General features: G+C 46.8%; 1 protein-coding gene across 2 annotated transcripts in view; it reads right to left on the reverse strand.

Annotated features, from left to right (window-relative positions):
• Window positions 1-17539, reverse strand: part of Zdhhc14 (zinc finger DHHC-type palmitoyltransferase 14) — a 322677-nt gene that overhangs the window by 36392 nt on the left and 268746 nt on the right. For both annotated transcript variants that reach the window (XM_004651108.2, XM_004651107.2), the window contains exons 4-5: window positions 3795-3932; window positions 309-357 (exon numbers count right to left, since the gene is read on the reverse strand). In XM_004651108.2, the coding sequence (XP_004651165.1) occupies window positions 309-357; window positions 3795-3932 (187 nt within the window). The remainder of the gene's footprint in view (window positions 1-308; window positions 358-3794; window positions 3933-17539) is intronic.

Consider the following 17539-nt stretch of genomic DNA (forward strand, 5'->3'; position numbering starts at 1 on the left):
AAGAAGGTAAGGACTGGACAGATGGCTTAGCAGTTAAGGCGCTTGCCTGCAAAGCCAAAGGACCTCGGTTCGATTCCCCAGGACCCACGTAAGCCAGATGCACAAGGGGGCGCGTGGGTCTGGGGTTCGTTTGCAGTAGCTGGAGGCCCTGGCGCGCCCATCCTCTCCCTCTGCCTTTTTTTTTTCTCTCTCTTAAATAAATAAAGTAAAATATTTAAAACAAAACAAACAAACAAAAAACCAAGGAGGTAAGACTAAAGGTGTTAGTGAGCTACTGATCCCGTCAGCAGAACCACCAGAAAGGATATCTCGCAGGACTGTCCTTAAGGGCGTTGAGGAATCCCGTCTGCTGTGAACCTGTGGGAATGAAGGCAACACTCAGTTTTCGCCCGCTCTCCTGCAGAGCCAGCGGCCGCTGCAAACACATGCATCTACGTAAGTCATCGGGGCCTACAGAGCAATTAAATAGTTCATTTTCTAAGCGCCAACGCGGGCACCTAGTTTACTGATCAGGGTTTGAGATTCCACTCCAATTTTTTCAACCAGAAAATGGCAGCCTCATAATTAGATGCAACATCTGCAGGGTACTTTTATTTTATTTTTTTTCAATAAAAGCAGATGGGTGTCTGCGTCCTTTCCCATCAATTACAGTTCTGATTACTCCTTTGTTTTCTTCATTTTCATAGGAAAACAGAATACTAGATGCCCCCCACCCCCCCCCGCTTCTGTTTTTCCCCCACACTTGTTAAGTTTTGACTCTAGCGGGCTTACAAACCAGGCCGAGAAGACACTGGCTTCTTGCTTTTCACTCTAAATCCTTTTGGGTTCAGGCCCTGTACTGAGAACTTGTCTGTGCGAGATGACACTGTTTTAGGGGCTTGAGTAAAGATGAGAAACTTTTTTTTTTGTTGTTTGTCTTATGTGTTCTTTTAAAAAAATAACAGCCTATGAGGAAGAGGACTTGGCAGTCTCATCTTGTGGGGTGAGCGAGTGGCACAGCCCCAGGTCTCTCCCTGTAACTGCCAACCATGTACCACCATGCGGAGGATGAAGGGAGCTTGACTCCATCTTCTCCAGGAACTCCCTCCCTCTGTGCCCACTGCCCACCATGGGGGGCATAAAGACATTGTATGTGGTGGAAAGCGGGGCGAAAGAGGGACTGCATTGCTTATTAATCAGGCAAGATAGGTGTTGAAGGCTTCCTGTTGAATCTCCCCAAGGCCAGCGCGGCACAGCCAGCAAGTGCAAAGCTGTAGGTCAAGGGCAAAGGTAATCTCAAGGTCAAGTTAGAACAAAAGAAATGACTTCTTTCTCTTTCACACTCACATCGTATGGTTTGCTTAGACCTTCCTTGGCCTGTAAGGGAACCCAGACTCTCTAAGCTTTTTAGGAAGCTTAGAGATGACAGACTTCTGTCACGTCCTACACCCTGGCCGCTACTTTCAGTGGCTCCCTCTGCCCATGGTGTGTGTCTTGGGGATGCAGGGGCTTTGTGAACCCTTTCTGAAGGCATCATTGCCCAGCCAAAGGTGTGTGTGTGGGGATCAGATGTTTGGTGAAGATTGTTGGAAGTGAAGGAAAGGGGAAAGGAGAAGCTTTGTTTGTTTTGTTCAAAATACATCTTGCAGGCTGATAAATTCTGAATTTTAGATTAGTCATAATATTTAAGCACTGAAGTACAGTAAATTCTGGTTTGCTGGAATCAGGGTGAATGACGCTTCCGTGAAGATGGAAAGAGAAATGAATGTCACGGCCAACTCTAGAGTGGCCGTGGAATTCACTGCGTGTGTACAGAGGTGAGCAAGCATGAGTGTGAAAGTGTCTGTGCACATGTGTGTAGCTGTTACTGGCATTTACATATAACTGAGCAAGCCAAAAAACTGGCCCTTGAGATACAGGATGTAGGGAGAAGCCACCAATACAACCTGCTAGTATATATGAAAGCATTTTGAACTTGTCAAAGATTGCGGAAGAATATAAGATAAAAATACCAATTTTTAGCGTCATGTGTGTGTTGGAGTATTGATATCTATTCTCTGCTATGAAAACAAGGATCTCCTTGAAAATATATGCAACATTCTTGACTTTCTCTGTGCTTCTTTTACGTATGAACCACAGACTCCGCCTCTGCCATATCAGGACTCGGAAAACCGAGAGAAAGGATGTCTTCACCAGCTGCAGCTGGGGCAGAAGAAGACTCTCATCTTCTTTGGCAAGCCTGCTAACTTTCGACCTTCATGCATGTGTCATATGTATTATATATCAAAAGGATCAGCAATTATGGGGATTCAAAGTATCTGGGAAACTTTGGGTAATTCATGTAGTTACTATAATTGAGTCACACACACACACACACACCCCCCACACCCACCAACACCTACATGGACCCCACCCAGACATAAGGGTGGGAAAAGTGATTTGCATAAGCCTCCTCATGCTCCATTTGTGGGCTGAACACTGCCATGGGAGGAAGTAAGGCCTCTCTGTTCAGGTATTTCCAGAAACATGCTGGAGTGAGGCTGTGTAGGCATTAATGGGTGCTTATGTTTCAGGAATATGCATGAGAGGTAAGGCTGCCCTCTGGTGCTGTTAATGACACGATATTGAAAGGTCAAAGGCTTGCATTTATAGTCCAAAGTCAATGAACTTCCTTCTCATCATTCTCTACGATAGGAAAGTGGGTGACTAGGAGGCAACAGAAACTCAGAATATGACCTTCATAGTGGAGAATGAAACAAACAAACAAACCATCAAAGCCACATAGGCAAGCTGTGCCCACAAGTGCGATAGTGGCATGTCTGTCATGGTGGCAACAAAGTACCCTGTGATTAGACCGCATGCCCCATGGGAGGGAATTCATGTCTGATGCTGAAAACCTAGTAAAAAGGACTGCCGTTTACTTGGGTAGTTATATTAAGATAATTTTCATCCCTATCTCACTTTTAATAAAATTACTTTCTTCTTTTTTTTTTTTTAATTTTTGCTTATTTATTTGAGAGTGACAGGCAGAGAGAGAAAGAGACAGATAGAGAGAGGGAGAGAATGGGCATGCCAGGGCTTCCAGCCACTGCAAACGAACTCCAGACGCGTGCGCCCCCTTGTGCATCTGGCTAACGTGGGTCCTGGGGAACCGAGCCTCGAACCGGGGTCCTTAGGCTTCACAGGCAAGCGCTTAACCGCTAAGCCATCTCTCCAGCCCAAAATTACTTTCTTTGTATTCCAGCAGTATTTGCTCATGTTCTTGCAGGTAATTTAATATCTTGTTAAGTGCATATTTAAAACACATAGAGGTGTGTGTGCACAAGAAAGCCCCAGTTTTTATCCCCAGATATTTTTTTTTCTATAGGAGGTTTTTTTTTTTTAAAAAATTTAAAGAAAATCATGTATCAGTAGATATTGTGTTAAGAAGAAAACATGCTCGCCTATTCAATGGTTATCATTGTGTCATGAAGACCTTCTTGTGAAATGTGATTTTTTTTCCTCCCTCAGCAGACATCATTAAGGTTGGAACGGGACAGGTGTTTCAAGGGGAAAGTCCTAGAAGTGACATCTGGTCTAGGTGCGACCTAGAAACTGCCTTTGGAAGGATAGGGTGTAGAAAAAAAGGGAGGGATGAAGAGGGACAGAGGAAGTGATAAGCAGAGGGGGCAGGCTGGAAGTGAGGAAGGATACAGGGGACAGAGAGAGAAGAGAAAGCCAGAAATGATCAACATATCGAAATAAAAAAATTAGACCAGAAAACCAAAGTCAGGCAAATGGTTACATACGTAATCTGATTTCGCCAGCATACTTACGAAGAGTGACGTGCGTGATAACGAACGCAAATATAAAGACTGTCAGAAAAGACAGGGATAAGATAAACATATAAAAAAATCTGTAGTTTCTTTTCCCCACACAGTTGCCTACCCAGGGACAGTGGTGATCAAACCGTTCTGAAATGAGAGGGAGAGAGAAAAAAAAAGACAAGTGGAATTTGATTAATAAAATGTCTTTTTACATGAGGGAGCCCCTCCCTCTCACAGTATTCCAGTAATATTACAAAACAGTTCCAGACTATGAACTTCCAAATGAGTCACTCAGAGAGATACTTATGAACATCAAGGCATTTCAAGAGTATAATTATTCTTTCAACAGAACACAGGTGTCTTAAAAAACAAAACTACATGCATGCATCACTCCCAAACTGTCACCTACAGGAACAGGGGTACACAGTCTCAGCATCAAAAAGTGAAGATTCTTTCTTTCTTAAAAGACCCTCTTTGTATTCACAGAGCAACTTTCCCTTGAGATAGCACCAATGTTGGGCTAGAGAGATAGATGGCTCAGTGATTAAGCACTTGCCTGTGAAGCCTGAGGACCCTGGCTCAAGGCTCCATTTCCCAGGACCCATGCAAGTCAGATGCACAAGGTGGCACACGCATCTGGAGTTCATTTGCAGTGCTGGAGGCCCTGGTGCACCCTCTCTCTCTCTCTGTCTGTCGCTTTCTCTCTCTGTCACTCTCAAATAAATAAATAAAAATAAACAAAGATGGTGCCAATGTCATCTGAGGGCAAGTGTTGGGCTGGGCTCGGGTTAGACATGTCATTGGGTGACCCGCTGAAACAGTAAGTGACCACAGAGAGGAGTCACAAGGGGCCTATGACAGGACGACGGGATATTCCTCAGCTCTCTCATCGCAGTGACAAATGTTCAACACAGACTAATCATATACATTAATCTCTTTGGTTTCAAAACATTCTGATCAGGAAAATGCTGCTGCTAACCTGTCTTACAGATGAGCATGGGGAGACGGAAGCCTGGGTGCAAGGACGGCCAGCCCCACAGCCGAGAAGCTGGCCCCCAGGCCAGGCTGTTGGAGCTGCCTGTCTCCCGGCATCCAGGCTGTCTATGGTCCTTTGTAATAGTGGAAACCTCACACCAAGTCTGTAGTGCATTTGAGGTGCTTTCTTTCCCTTGTGAGAGATGGTAAAGTGCTCCCCTCTACTGCTCAGCCCTTCTTCTATTCAGACCGACTTTTCAGGGTCATCCTGACATGCTGTTCCTACCAGACCACCTGCCCTCACCTGGGGGAGGGGACAGATGCTCCATGTATGATTTAGCTTTGTACTAAGAGCTCTTTCCGGAGCTCACCTTCCACCTGCTTTCCGTACTTCGTCTGTCCATGTGTGCTTTAAAAACAGACCGAGGAGGCTCTGTGAGATGTAACTTTATAAATAAAATATTACCAAGGTGGTCACTTTTCTGACTCAGTGAGCATGTGTCGTAAACCCTACACATCGTGTGTCATCCAATGCATTTGTTTAAAAGGTACGAGGACCCCTGGGTGAGCCAAGGAGGAGTAAGGGGACTTTGGTCTGCAGGGCGTGAGCAAGAAGCAGCCAATCTGAACGGGGGACACAAGGACACATTTCAAAGCTCAGTGGCCCGGTGACAACCTAATGGCCTGTAACATATGGACATTCAAGGAAAGTAATTACTAATGCGCCCGTGTGAGCCCCAGGTTAACACACTCTGCCAGCTAACCTGCATGAACATTGTCCCCCCCGTGGCTAGGGAGAGTGTGGGCCACACAGGTGGCGCACAGAGAGAATTTTGGGTGGCGAAGACTGGGTAATAACAGACGCATGCCATTGTGTGTTTGCCCAGACCACAGGGTGAATGAAGCCAAGAGTAGACTGTAATGCAAATCATGGGCAGGTGGGTGTCAGCAGCGGTCTCTCAGTCCTAATCCTCTGGTGGGTGCCAGGGTGGGAAATGGGGAGGCTGTGCATGTGGGGTGGGGGAGTAGAAGAAAAACCTCACACCCTTATTTCAATTTTGTTGTGAACCTAAAAGTGCTCCATTTTCCTTTCTTTCTTTCTTTTTTTTTTTAAATTTTGAGTTAGGGTTTCACTCTAGCCCAGGCTGACCTGGAATTCACTGTGTAGTCTCAGGGTGGCCTCGAACTCACCACAATCGTCCTACCTCTGCCTCCCGAGTGCTGGCATTAAAGGCGTGCACCACCACACCTGGCTTTGTGTCATATATATATATATATAATTCAACTCTGGGGACCAAACCTATGGCCTTGCACTCGCTAGGCAAACGTTCTACTACTGAGCTAAACCCCCAGCCCTTGAACATGTTCTAAAAATAAAGTCTTTAAATATTAAACTAGCAAACTTCACGTGCACAAGTCACTGATCTGTAGTCTATACAATGGTGTGTCACAAAGAATGCAAAAAGGTTGTGTGTGTGGGAGAAATCCATTGGAAACAGCTGGATTTCTCTAAGACTTTGTGGCTGTCCTTTAATAAACTGGTAGTTTGTCTGACATCTGAGCGTAGGGGAAAGGGACTGTGAGTGGAGGCCAGGAGCAGAGAAGCTCATGCTGGGCTGGAATTGGCCTCCAGCGGGGCACCTTGATCCACAGACGCAGTGTGTGGACCCAGCCTTTGAACTTCAGGGAAAATGTCACTCAGGGAAGGCCACATGCAGGGCCCAGAAGCGCCTTCAGCCTCTAGAAGCCCCCCGTGGAGGACAAAAATCTTGCATGTGTGGCCCATTTCCACACAAGGGCAGACCTTGTATTTTTAGCTTAGCAAAATTCAATAACAGCCAAGCCAGGCTGTTGTGCTCTCCAGACAGAGCAGAGTGACCAAGAGAGTCACAGGTGACCCAATAGGGTTCATAGCTTCCAGGTGGCCCCCGGGAAGCCAGCATTCTCAAGGCTGGGGTGGCTGCCTGCTTCCCCCAAGCCTTGGTCTGGAAACCATTTCCATTAGAAACATGTCTGGCTGAAGACTTTCTTGGTTGCCAAAATCCCATTAAAAGTACAGGTGTGCTGAGCTATTCTCTATCAGATGTTTCTCACATCCTCCAGGGATACTGAGTTCACGGTGGCCAATAGGTCTGAAGTTCCAAGGCCCCAAGTGGACCCAGCAAGCACTGTATGGAGGCCCACAAAGCGGTCAAGCGGAGCTGTCCACCCACTCCCATACCCTGACTCTGCACTCCCAGCTCCCTCTACTGCTTTCTTCTCTGGACCCCATGGGTGGGCTGCACTTAGGCCCAGGGTGTCCCTTTCTTTTCACTGTGGACTCTGCATGGGAAATCTTGCATCACAAGGCTCAAGAACCAACTATATATACCCTGATGGTGAAGAAACGGCCACCTCTGACATGTCCTCAGTGACAGATTCCTGCTGAAGTCTAGCTGTCATCTCAAGTGTATGTTTGTCCCTTGAAGATGTCCCATCACTTTCCCCCCAAACTTGAGCCTCTCGAGACCCCATCCAGCCAGCTCTCCATTCCAGAACCCCAATCACCAATGTGAGCATCATCCTTTCCTCTCCCGTCACTTCTTGTGCATGAGCAAATCTGGTCAGCTCTGCTGCACCTTTATATGAAGTCATGCTAGTTTAAAAAAGTTTTTTTTAACTATATTTTTTAACATTATTTATTTATTTGAGAGAACGTGAGAGAGAGAGGAAGAGGTAGATAGAGAATGGGCGCACCAGGGCCTCCAGTCACTGCAAACAAACTCCAGATGCATGCGCCCCCTTGTGCATCTGGTTTACATGGCTCCTGGGGATTCAAACTGGGGTCCTTTGGCTTTGCAGGCAAATGCCTTAACTGCTAAGCCATCTCTCTATCCCACCATGCCAGTTCTTATTTCTTTGTACTGCTATCATACTTTTAAGGATCTAAGTCCAATGCATTTTTTTGTCAGGTAACTAAATATACTTGTATGTGACCAAGACCTCTACTCCAACTGTTCAAGGTCACACAGGTAAGGAAGCCTGGATGGCCCAGTTTCTCCATCTGCAGAACCAAGCTCTTACCAGTAAGTGCTATACTGCCTTGACTGGGCCTTTTGCACATATTAAGCATGGAATCTGATACTAAGAATAATATGAAGAGGGCTGGAGAGATGGCTTAGTGGTTAAGGCACTTGCCTGCAAAGCCAAAGGACCCAGGTTCAATTCCGCAGTACCCATGTAAGCCAGATGCAAAAGGTGGCACATGCATCTGGAATTCATTTGCAGTGGCTAGAGGCTTGGTTGTGCCCATTCTCTATCTGCTCTCTCTCAAGTAAGTAAATAAATAAGTGAATATTTAAAAATCTAAAAAGAATACCATGAAGAAGTATAAGCCTCAAGGGTTTCAAAAAGCTATTTGGGGCTGGAGAGATGGCTCAGCGGTTAAGGTGTTTGCCTGCAAAGCCTAATGACCTGGGTTTGATTCCACAGTACCCACATGTAGCCAGATTCTCAAAGTGGCATATGTATCTGGCGTTCATTTGCAGTGACTGGATGTCCTAGTGTGCCCATTCTCTCTCTCTCTCTCTCTCTGCTTGTAAATAAACAAAAACAATTTAAAAACATGGTCTTTTGTCTTATTATTTCCAGTCTCCAAAATATTCCTCCAATCCAAGGACTGAACTTCTAATAAACTGAATTCAGTTTATGAGTCTGCCTGTGTGCTGGTAGCCTTCCTTTGTGAGCCAAGGGTAGAAACGGGCCTTGCAGTGGGTCTAGTGGCTTGTCATATCAGCTACTTGGGAGGCTGAGGCAGGAGGACCACAAGTTGAAGGCCTATTTGGGCTACAGAACAGGTTTAAGGGCAGCTTGGGTGACTTAACAAGACCCCATTTCAATGCAAGTAGTAAGTTTAACGAAGAGGCTGGGGATGTAGTCGGTATAGAGCACTTGCTTAGATGTGTGAGGTCTGAGGCTCAGCCTCTAATGGTGCAATAAAATAAAATCAGAACCATAGCAAAGGCCTTGTGGTTCTGGCCCTGTCACATACTGCCAAATGCGTGTGTAGGGGGTGGCAGGGGGGAAACTGCGTTGATGTGGGGTAGTTCTGAATGGTGAGGCTTGTGTGCACCCCTTTATAGGCCACAAAGGTAGAGGGGAGCTGAGGACGAGCTGAGCTGGGAACACAGTGAGTGCCCACAGCTGACCTAGCTCCTGCGGACCTGAGGTGAAGCGGTGATTGGCTGCTGAGGTGGGCATATGGAGGGCGGGAGCTGGCAAAGCTGGCTGCATGCAATCCCAACATCTGAGATGTTCCCAGGGGTGAGTCTATGCATTTTCTGTGTGGCAAGCAGCATAGGTGTCCTGTGTATTAGAGGGGGTAGTGGTAAGTGTGAGTTTGATGGGGGGCCGTCTTTAAAAGAATACTCTCTCAGCTGGGTGTGGTGGCGCACGCCTTTAATCCCAGCACTCGGGAGGCAGAGGTAGGAGGATTGCCGTGACTTCGAGGCCACCCTGAGACTCCATAGTGAATTCCAGGTCAGCCTGGTTTAGAGTGAGACCCTACCTCAAAAAACCAAAATAATAATAATAATAATAAGAAGAAGAATACTCTCACTAGGCGTGGTGGCACAGGCCTTCAATCCCAGCACTTGGGAGGCAGAGGTAGGAGGATCGCTGTGAGTTCGAGGCCACCCTGAGACTACATAGTGAATTCTAGGCCAGTCTGGGTTAGATTGAGACCATACCTCAAAAACCAAAAAAAAGAAAGAAAGAAAGAAAGAAAGAAAGAAAGAAAGAAAGAAAGAAAGAAAGAAAGGTAGACTCTGGAGTTGCCGCCACATTCCTCTTTGGAAGTTGGCATCCTGCCACTCGTGAGTGCCTCTACACTGCAACATGACTGCAGGATTCTTCTAAAAAGAACAAGGAACTGAAGGAGCTATTCCCTGTGGACGCTCTGTGGAACAGAATACCGGGGCCAGGGATGGAGGGTGAAGCCCAGAATGGTTCTCTACAATAATGAGTAAGCTAGCTGGGTCATCCTGACCTCACCTATGATAGCATCTTGCCCCCCTGCAAGGATCCAAGGACTTGATTCTCATCTTCTGGGTGACTTCTGGGGACAGGGGCCATTTCTAATCATCTCACAGCCCTGACGTAGCTCTCTCAAGAACTATTCATTACACAAAGGGATATAGCAGGCTCATGAATAAGGGCACTCCTCGTGGGCAGGGAATCTCTGAGAAGGCAAGATGCTGAGCGTGCCAAGCACAGGGAAATGCAGGAACCCCTGGCAGGAGAACATGCTCAGAGCAGGCTGCGGGTTGGAAGATGAGCCCTCACGAGGGAAAGAGCAGGTTGCCAGCTGTTAGTGTGAATTGGCTCCTGGTGATGGACGGATGGATGGACGTGGGAGGCAGGATGGCTATGTTCACAGCCCCTCCAGAGACCCGAGGATGCAGTGGGACCATGTCACCTGCCTTAGATCCCAAGCTGGGAATAAAGATCCACTGAAATGGCCAGTGTGATCACAGCTCAGGAAAAGGAAGGTGAGGTCCTATTTTGTTGGTTCTCATTTTATTAATGACTAATGAAAGCATCCAGGGGCTAGAGAAATATGGCTTTTAGGGAGAAGTGCTTGCCTGAGGACCAGGGTTTGTATCCCCAGCAGCCGCTGGAGGCAATGGCATGCGCCTGTAATCCCAGCACTGGAGAGGCGGCACATGACGGTCCCTAAGGCTTGCTGGCTAGTTAGATTTGCTCACTGCAGAGCTCCAGGTTCAGTGAGACCCTGTCGTTCATGTGAACCCGCATCCATGTAAACATGCATACACACACGTGCACATAAAAGAAAATAAAAAGAGGGCTGGGGAGATGGCTTAGTGGTTAAGGCGCTTGCCTGCAAAGCCTAGTTCGAATCTTCAGGTCCCATGTAGCCAGATGCACAGTGACCCAAAGTGTGCAATGTTGCATATTCGCCACAAGGGGGCGCACACACCTGGAGTTTGTTTGCAGTGGTTGGAGGCTCTGGTGCACCCATCCCCCTCCCCCCCGCCCCCCCACTCCCCGCCTCTTTCTTTCCTTCTCTTTCTCTCAGAAAAATAAAGAAATACGGCATCCAGACTTTAAACTGGCTAGAAGCATTACTTCCCTTCAGATGACAACAGACCCCTGACTTTCTGCGGGGTACCATTTCACAGTCCAGGGAACCCCTAAGCTTGGGAAGAACACCCGCCTCACCAGCAGCTGGGGCTCAGCCAGCAAGGCGACTCTGGCCTGAGTTGCTTCTTCCTCTCTGATTTCAGGAAGACAACTTCAAGGAGAGGTCAAGTATGAAAAAGAGACCTTAGGAATAGCGGAGAATTAATACAACCGGACAGGGAGCGAAAAAGCAATAAAATAAGAAAAGAAAAGAAAAGAAAAGAAAAGCGTTTGTAAAAATTGTGTTTGAAGGCTGCCAGGGAAAGGAATGAAATAGTTCTTTTAAAAAAAGTTAAAAACTTGAAAAAAGTTGGATCTCAAAGTGGAATCCAGAGAAAGATCCGAGTTGTGTCCCGAGGCCCCCATGGGGCCCCAGAGTCAGAATTCTGCATTTTTATGCATAGGCTCTGCTCTGGGCAGGCAGGCACTGACTGTCTCTGTCTTGGTCTCCAAGAGTGTCTTGAGAATCATGTGAAATAAGAGGGGAATGAACAGTTGAAGTTTAAAACTTCTAATCTAAATGTTAATTGCATTCAAGTTAAGTTAAATGTTTTTAAAGATTTGAAGTGGAAAATTGCTTTTCTTTAAACATCAGCCTTTTTTTTTTTTTTAGACCTCCCAGAGCCGAAGAATTTTTGCCTTACAAAGTTTTGGAATTTTTTTTTTTAGGGCAATTTTTGAGCTATCATAGTAAACGTCATTACCTGGTCTTCCAGTCTACACGTAATCCTCACAGTAAAACAACAGGAATATTTAACCATTAAGCTGGTGAAAAGACTTGGGCATCAAGTCTTCAAACACTAAAGATTTCCTGGGGTTGAAGTCCTCTTTTCAAGACCTCATAGGAGCAACCTGGGCTGGGGAGACTTTGGAAGCCCCCTACTGCCTCACCCTCCTCCAGCTTGCACCCAACCTCCGAGCCCACCCTGAACTAAGCCCTCCGTGAGGCACTTTCCATGAATCACGCGCTATCACTCTCACACTGTTCAATGCACCCAGAGCTATTGTATTAGTTGTTTTCCTGTTGCTATGACAACACGCCTGACAGGAAGTAATTTAAAGGAGGAAGGACTTATTTTGCAATTCAAGGGCACTGGTCCTTCATGGTGAGGAAGGTACGGAAGTCGGGGCAGGAGGTGACTGTCACATTGCATCCACGGTCCCGAAGCAGAGGGTCATGTATGCTGGGGCTCAGCTAGCTTTCTTCTTTAAAAAAAATAATCGGGAGGGCTGGAGAGATGGCTTAGTGGTTAAGTGCTCGCCTATGAAGCCTAAGGACCCTGGTTCGAGGCTCGATTCCCCCGGACCCACGTTAGCCAGATGCACAAGGGGGCACATGCATCTGGAGGTCATTTGCAGTGGCTGGAAGCCCTGGCGTGTCCATTCTCTCTCTCTCTTTCTCTCTGCCTCTTTCTCTCTCTGTCTGTTGCTCTCAAATAAATAAGTAAGAATAAACAAAAAAATATTAAAAAAATTGGGGGAGCTGGGCATGGTGGCGCACACCTTTAATCCCAGCACTCGAGAGGCAGAGGTAGGAGAAGCATTGTGAGTTCAAGGCCATCATAGGACTATATAGTAAATTCCAGGTCAGTCTGGGCTAGAGTGAGAACCTATTTCGAAAAAACCAAAAAAACAAAAACAAACAAACAAACAAAAAAAAAAAAACCAAAACCTGGGGGGCTGGAGAGATGGCTCACTTGGTTAAGGCACTTGCCTGCAAAGCTCAAGAATCCCAGGTTGATTCCTTAGTACCCATGTAAAGCCAGGTGCACAAAGTGATCCATGCATCTGGAGTCCATTTGCAGCAGCTGGAGCCCATGGTATGCACATTGTAATTCTCTCTTCTTGCAAATAAATAAATGGCAAAAAAGCTTATAAAAATCTTTTCTTTATTTGACACAGAGGAAGACAGAGAGTATATGAGTGTGCCAGAACCTCCTGCCACTGCAAACCGATTCCGGACACATGTGCTCCTTTGTGCATCTGGCTTTATGAGGGTACTGGGGATTCAAACCCAGGCCATCTGGCTTTGCAAGCAAGTGAATTTAACTGCTGAGCAATCTCTGCAGCCTGGTTTTCTTCTTTTTATTCAGTCTGGGATGGTGCCATGCATAGTTACGATGGGTCTTCACACTCCAATTAATCCAATCTGGAAACTCCCCCAAGACATGCCCAGAGATCTGTCTCTTTTTATTTTTATTTTATTTTATTTATTTGCTAGTAGTGACAGAGAAAGAGAGAGAGAGGGAGAGAGGAGAATGGGCTCACCAGGACCTCCAGCCACTGCAAACGAATTGCAGATGCATGTGCCTCCTTGTGCATCTGGCTTATGTGGGTACTGGGGAAGCAAACCTGGGTCTTTTGGCTTCGCAGACAAGCGCTTTAACTGCTAAGCTATCTCTCCAGCCCAAGATCTGTCTCTTAAGTAATTCTACACCCATCAAGGTGACAATAGAGACTAGCCATCAGAGCTATTGTTCCCATTTTTAAATTTTTTTTGTTTATTTTTACTTATTTGAGAGTGACAGAGAGAGAGAGAAAGAGGCAGATATAGAGAGAGAATGGGTGCACCAGGGCCTCCAGCCACCACAAACCGAACTCCAGACACGTGTGCCCCATTGTGCATCTGGCTAACGTGGGTCCCGGAGAATCGAGCCTCGAACCGAGGTCCTCAGGCTTCACAGGCAAGCGTTTAACCGCTAAGCCATCTCTCCAGCTCTTGTTGCCATTTTTTTTGTTTTATAATTTTTTTTTAAAATTTTTATTTATTTATTTGAGAGCGACAGACACAGAGAGAAAGGCAGATAGAGGGAGAGAGAGAGAGAATGGGCGCGCCAGGGCTTCCAGCCTCTGCAAACGAACTCCAGACGCGTGCGCCCCCTTGTGCATCTGGCTAACGTGGGACCTGGGGAACCAAGCCTCGAACCGGGGTCCTTAGGCTTCACAGGCAAGCGCTTAACCGCTACGCCATCTCTCCAGCCCTCTTGTTGCCATTTTTAAACACAAGAAAACTGCAGAGGTAGAAATTGACATTGGGACCAGGCATTGTTCAAACTCCGAGGCTCCTCTTGGGGTCACTTCCTGTGCCAATTCTCTGCTGGTCATTGTGCCAAGCACCTGGTCTGTCCCTCCTTGAGCTGCTGCTTGGCTCTGCCACCAGAAGGATTTCGCAGGCTCCTGGTCCCATATGCCCACAGGAGCAGCATGCATGACACACAGGGGTGGCTCCTTTCAACGACCTCAGAGCTCTATGGTCCAGAACTTCTGTGCCCTGCAGCCCATGGAAACACCCAGCCTGTGTCTGCAGATGTCTACTCTTGACTGAGAAGTCCTCTAGCTGGGAAGGGAGCATTATGCCCAGCCAGACCAGCATCCCAGAAGAAGAGGCTCTGACGGAGGCGCGCAGCTGACCTGGCTGGGACTGCGGGACCTGGGGACTCCGTGGGGCGGAGAAGCATCAGGGAGGAAAATGTTTCTTCTCCCATTCTCTCTGGGCCACAAATGAGCTCTGCTTACTTCGATGGAAAAAAAAAACAAATCCCAGAAGTCTTATGGACTAGTTCTGTGTCCTTCAAGTATTCCTAGAGCACTTCCATGGGGCCTCTATTTCTTCACCTACAAAGTTGCATAAGCTCAAAGACACCTCTGGGCTGGAAAACTCAATAAAAGAAATCACTTGTTTTATTAGAGCCCATATGGATTCTTCTCGTCTTGGGTTCTTGCCAGCGCTTTATAAACTACGATTCGGCAGCTTTCAACTCCATTTGTTAAAAGAACTAACCTCAAAGTAAAGGCAATTAGTAAATACAGAATGGTCGTCATCTTTATGCTAACATTTAATGTAACCTCGGGCAGCCATGTGACCAGCTCTAAAGCCCCCTCTCCTCCACATTCCTTGGTCTCACTGGCTCCTGCCTCAGTTTCCCCACTACTTGGCAGGTTGCTGGGTCTCTAAGGAAAAAAGTTGATAGAGCTTGATTAAGGGTCAATGCTAGTCCCTTCAGCCATATAAATGAGGATTATTGCACATTTCTTTTCTTTCTTTCTTTCTTTCTTTCTTTCTTTCTTTCTTTCTTTCTTTCTTTCTTTCTTCCCTCCTTCCTTCCTTCCTTCCTTCCTTCCTTCCTTCCTTCCTTCCTTCCTTCCTTCCTTCCTTCCTTCCTTCCTTCCTCTCTCTCTCTCTCTCTCTCTTTCTTTTTGGTTTTTCAAGGTGGGGTCTCACTCTAGCCAGGCTGACCTGGAATTCACTATGGAGTCTCAGGGTAGCCTCGAACTCACGGCGATCCTCCTACCTCTGTCTCCTGAGTGCTGGGATAAAAGGCGTGCGCCACCACACCCGGCTATTATTGCATATTTCTATCTTCTTATATTGTCTATGTTTATCATCTGTTTTTTTAAATTTTTTAAAAATACTTCCAACTAAGATTTCAACCAAATCTTTGTTGTTTATTTTATTTTATTTTTATATATTTAAGAGCGACAGTCAGAGAGAGAAAGAGGGAGAGAGAGAGAAAGAATGGGTGTGCCAGGGCCTCCAGCCACTGCAAATGATCTCCAGATGTGTATGCCCCCTTGTGCATCTGGCTAACATGGGTCCTGGAGAACCGAGCCTCGAACCGGGGTCCTTAGGCTTCACAGGCAAGCGCTTAATGGCTAAGCCATCTCTCCAGCCCTTATCATTTGTTTTTAACTTTAATTTACAATTTTGGATAAATTTGTGACTCCAAGAGGAGGGACACAAATGCATTGGAGATGACAGCATTTTGAAGCACAGCAGGTCTTAGAAACCAAAAATTGACTTTTTTTTCTGAGGTAGGGTCTCCCTATAGCTCAGGCTGACCTGGAATTCACTATGTAGTCTCAGGCTGGCCTCAAACTCACAGTGATCCTCCTACCTCTGCCTCCTGAGTGCTGGGATTAAAGGCATGCGCCACTATGCCAGGCAGAAACTACTTTTTTTTTTTTTCTAAAAATCCCTGGCTCCTCACTTAATAACTAAAAGTATGATGAAGGCCTGGCATCCCTAGCTTCATCTTGCAGCTGTCTTCTTTGTCTTAAAAACTTTGGGTCAGACACTTGCCTAACTGCATTCAGGCACATTAATCACTCAAGGAGCACATGCCTAAAAACTGGTGATAGGGCTGCTGAGATGGCTTAGCAGTTAAGGCATTTGCCTGCAAAGCCAAAGGACCCAGGTTCGATTCTCTAGGACCCATGTTAGCCAGATACACAAGGGGCCTCATGTGTCTGGAGTTCGTTTGCAGTGGCTAGAGGCCCTGGCATGTCCATTCTCTGTCCCTCCCTCTTTCTCTCTGTCAAATTAAAAAAAAAAAATAGAAAAATTGAAACTGGTGATACCTGACCTATCTCATCCCCTTACAAGGATGAAGGCACAAAGATAAGAAGAACTGAGTTTTTCTGGTGCTGGGGGCTGAACCCAGGCCTTGTGCTCACTAAGCAAGCGCTCACCACTGAATTAAATCCTCAACGTTGAAGTATCTTTAAAAACTTATTTATTTATTTACTTGAGAGAGAGAAAGAGGGAGAGGGAGAGAGAGAGAGAGAGAGAGAGAGAGAGAGAGAATGGTCACTCCAGGGCCTCCAGCCACTGCAAATGCACTCCAGACACATGCGCCCCCTTGTGTATCTGGCTCACGTGGGCCTGCGGAATTGAATGGGGATCCTTTGGCTTTGCAGGCAAACGCCTTAATCGCTAAGCCAACTCTCTGGCCCGAGGGTATCTTCTCTTATGTGGCTGTTGTTCATGTTTCTATTGCTCACAGTGCTCATCAGTTCCTCATTCTCTGAAAGGCGTTATCCAGAAGGGTCCTTCTTGTTCCTGCTCTGACATCCCACAGTCTGAGATGTGGGGGCACATGGGTCCCCTGGCTGTCCAGCGCTCTCAGGCAGGGGTCCCCGAGGGCCTAGCCAGTTCTCTGGTACTAATCCCCAGCTATTACAATGATGAACAGAGACGGGAAGCAAAGAGAGCTAAATGTGGGTGGGCAGACCACACCCAGGAATCATCTACAGGGTTTCCTTGAGCAGCCATGGAACTTCATGTGGCTGCCTGCCCCCCAAAAGTGGCTACTGCTCTAGCCTCATGGGTGGCCAGGTTTTCAGGGTGTACATCTGAGATTTTGCTCGGTCCATTCAAGATGCAGTGATGTACTGTGAACTCCATGCTTGGGTGTCCAGTGATTGTGTGTGTGTGTGTGTGTGTGTGTGTGTGTGTAAGAGAGAGAGGGGGGGGGAGAGGGGGGGAGAGAGAGAGAGAGAGAGAGAGAGAGAGGTGTGTGTGTGCACATGCCTGGATGCACGTGAACATGTGTTTGTGGAGCCCAGAGGTCACTGTCAGGTTCAGGTGTTTTCCTCATTCTCTCTTCACCTTATTTCTTGAGACACTTGGGAGGCAGAGGCAGGAGGATTGCTGAGAGTTTGAGGACAGCCTGAGACTACAGATGAATTACAAGTCAGCCTGAGCTAGAGTGAGACCCTACCTCAAAAAAACAAAACAAAACAAAAAAGTCCCTCTCACTGAGCTCAGAGCTCACCTGATTTGGTCCCGGCCTCTCCAGCACTGGCCTGGCTTTTCCATG

The sequence above is a fragment of the Jaculus jaculus genome, chromosome 9, assembly GCF_020740685.1.
Source record: "Jaculus jaculus isolate mJacJac1 chromosome 9, mJacJac1.mat.Y.cur, whole genome shotgun sequence".
Taxonomy (NCBI): domain Eukaryota; kingdom Metazoa; phylum Chordata; class Mammalia; order Rodentia; family Dipodidae; genus Jaculus; species Jaculus jaculus.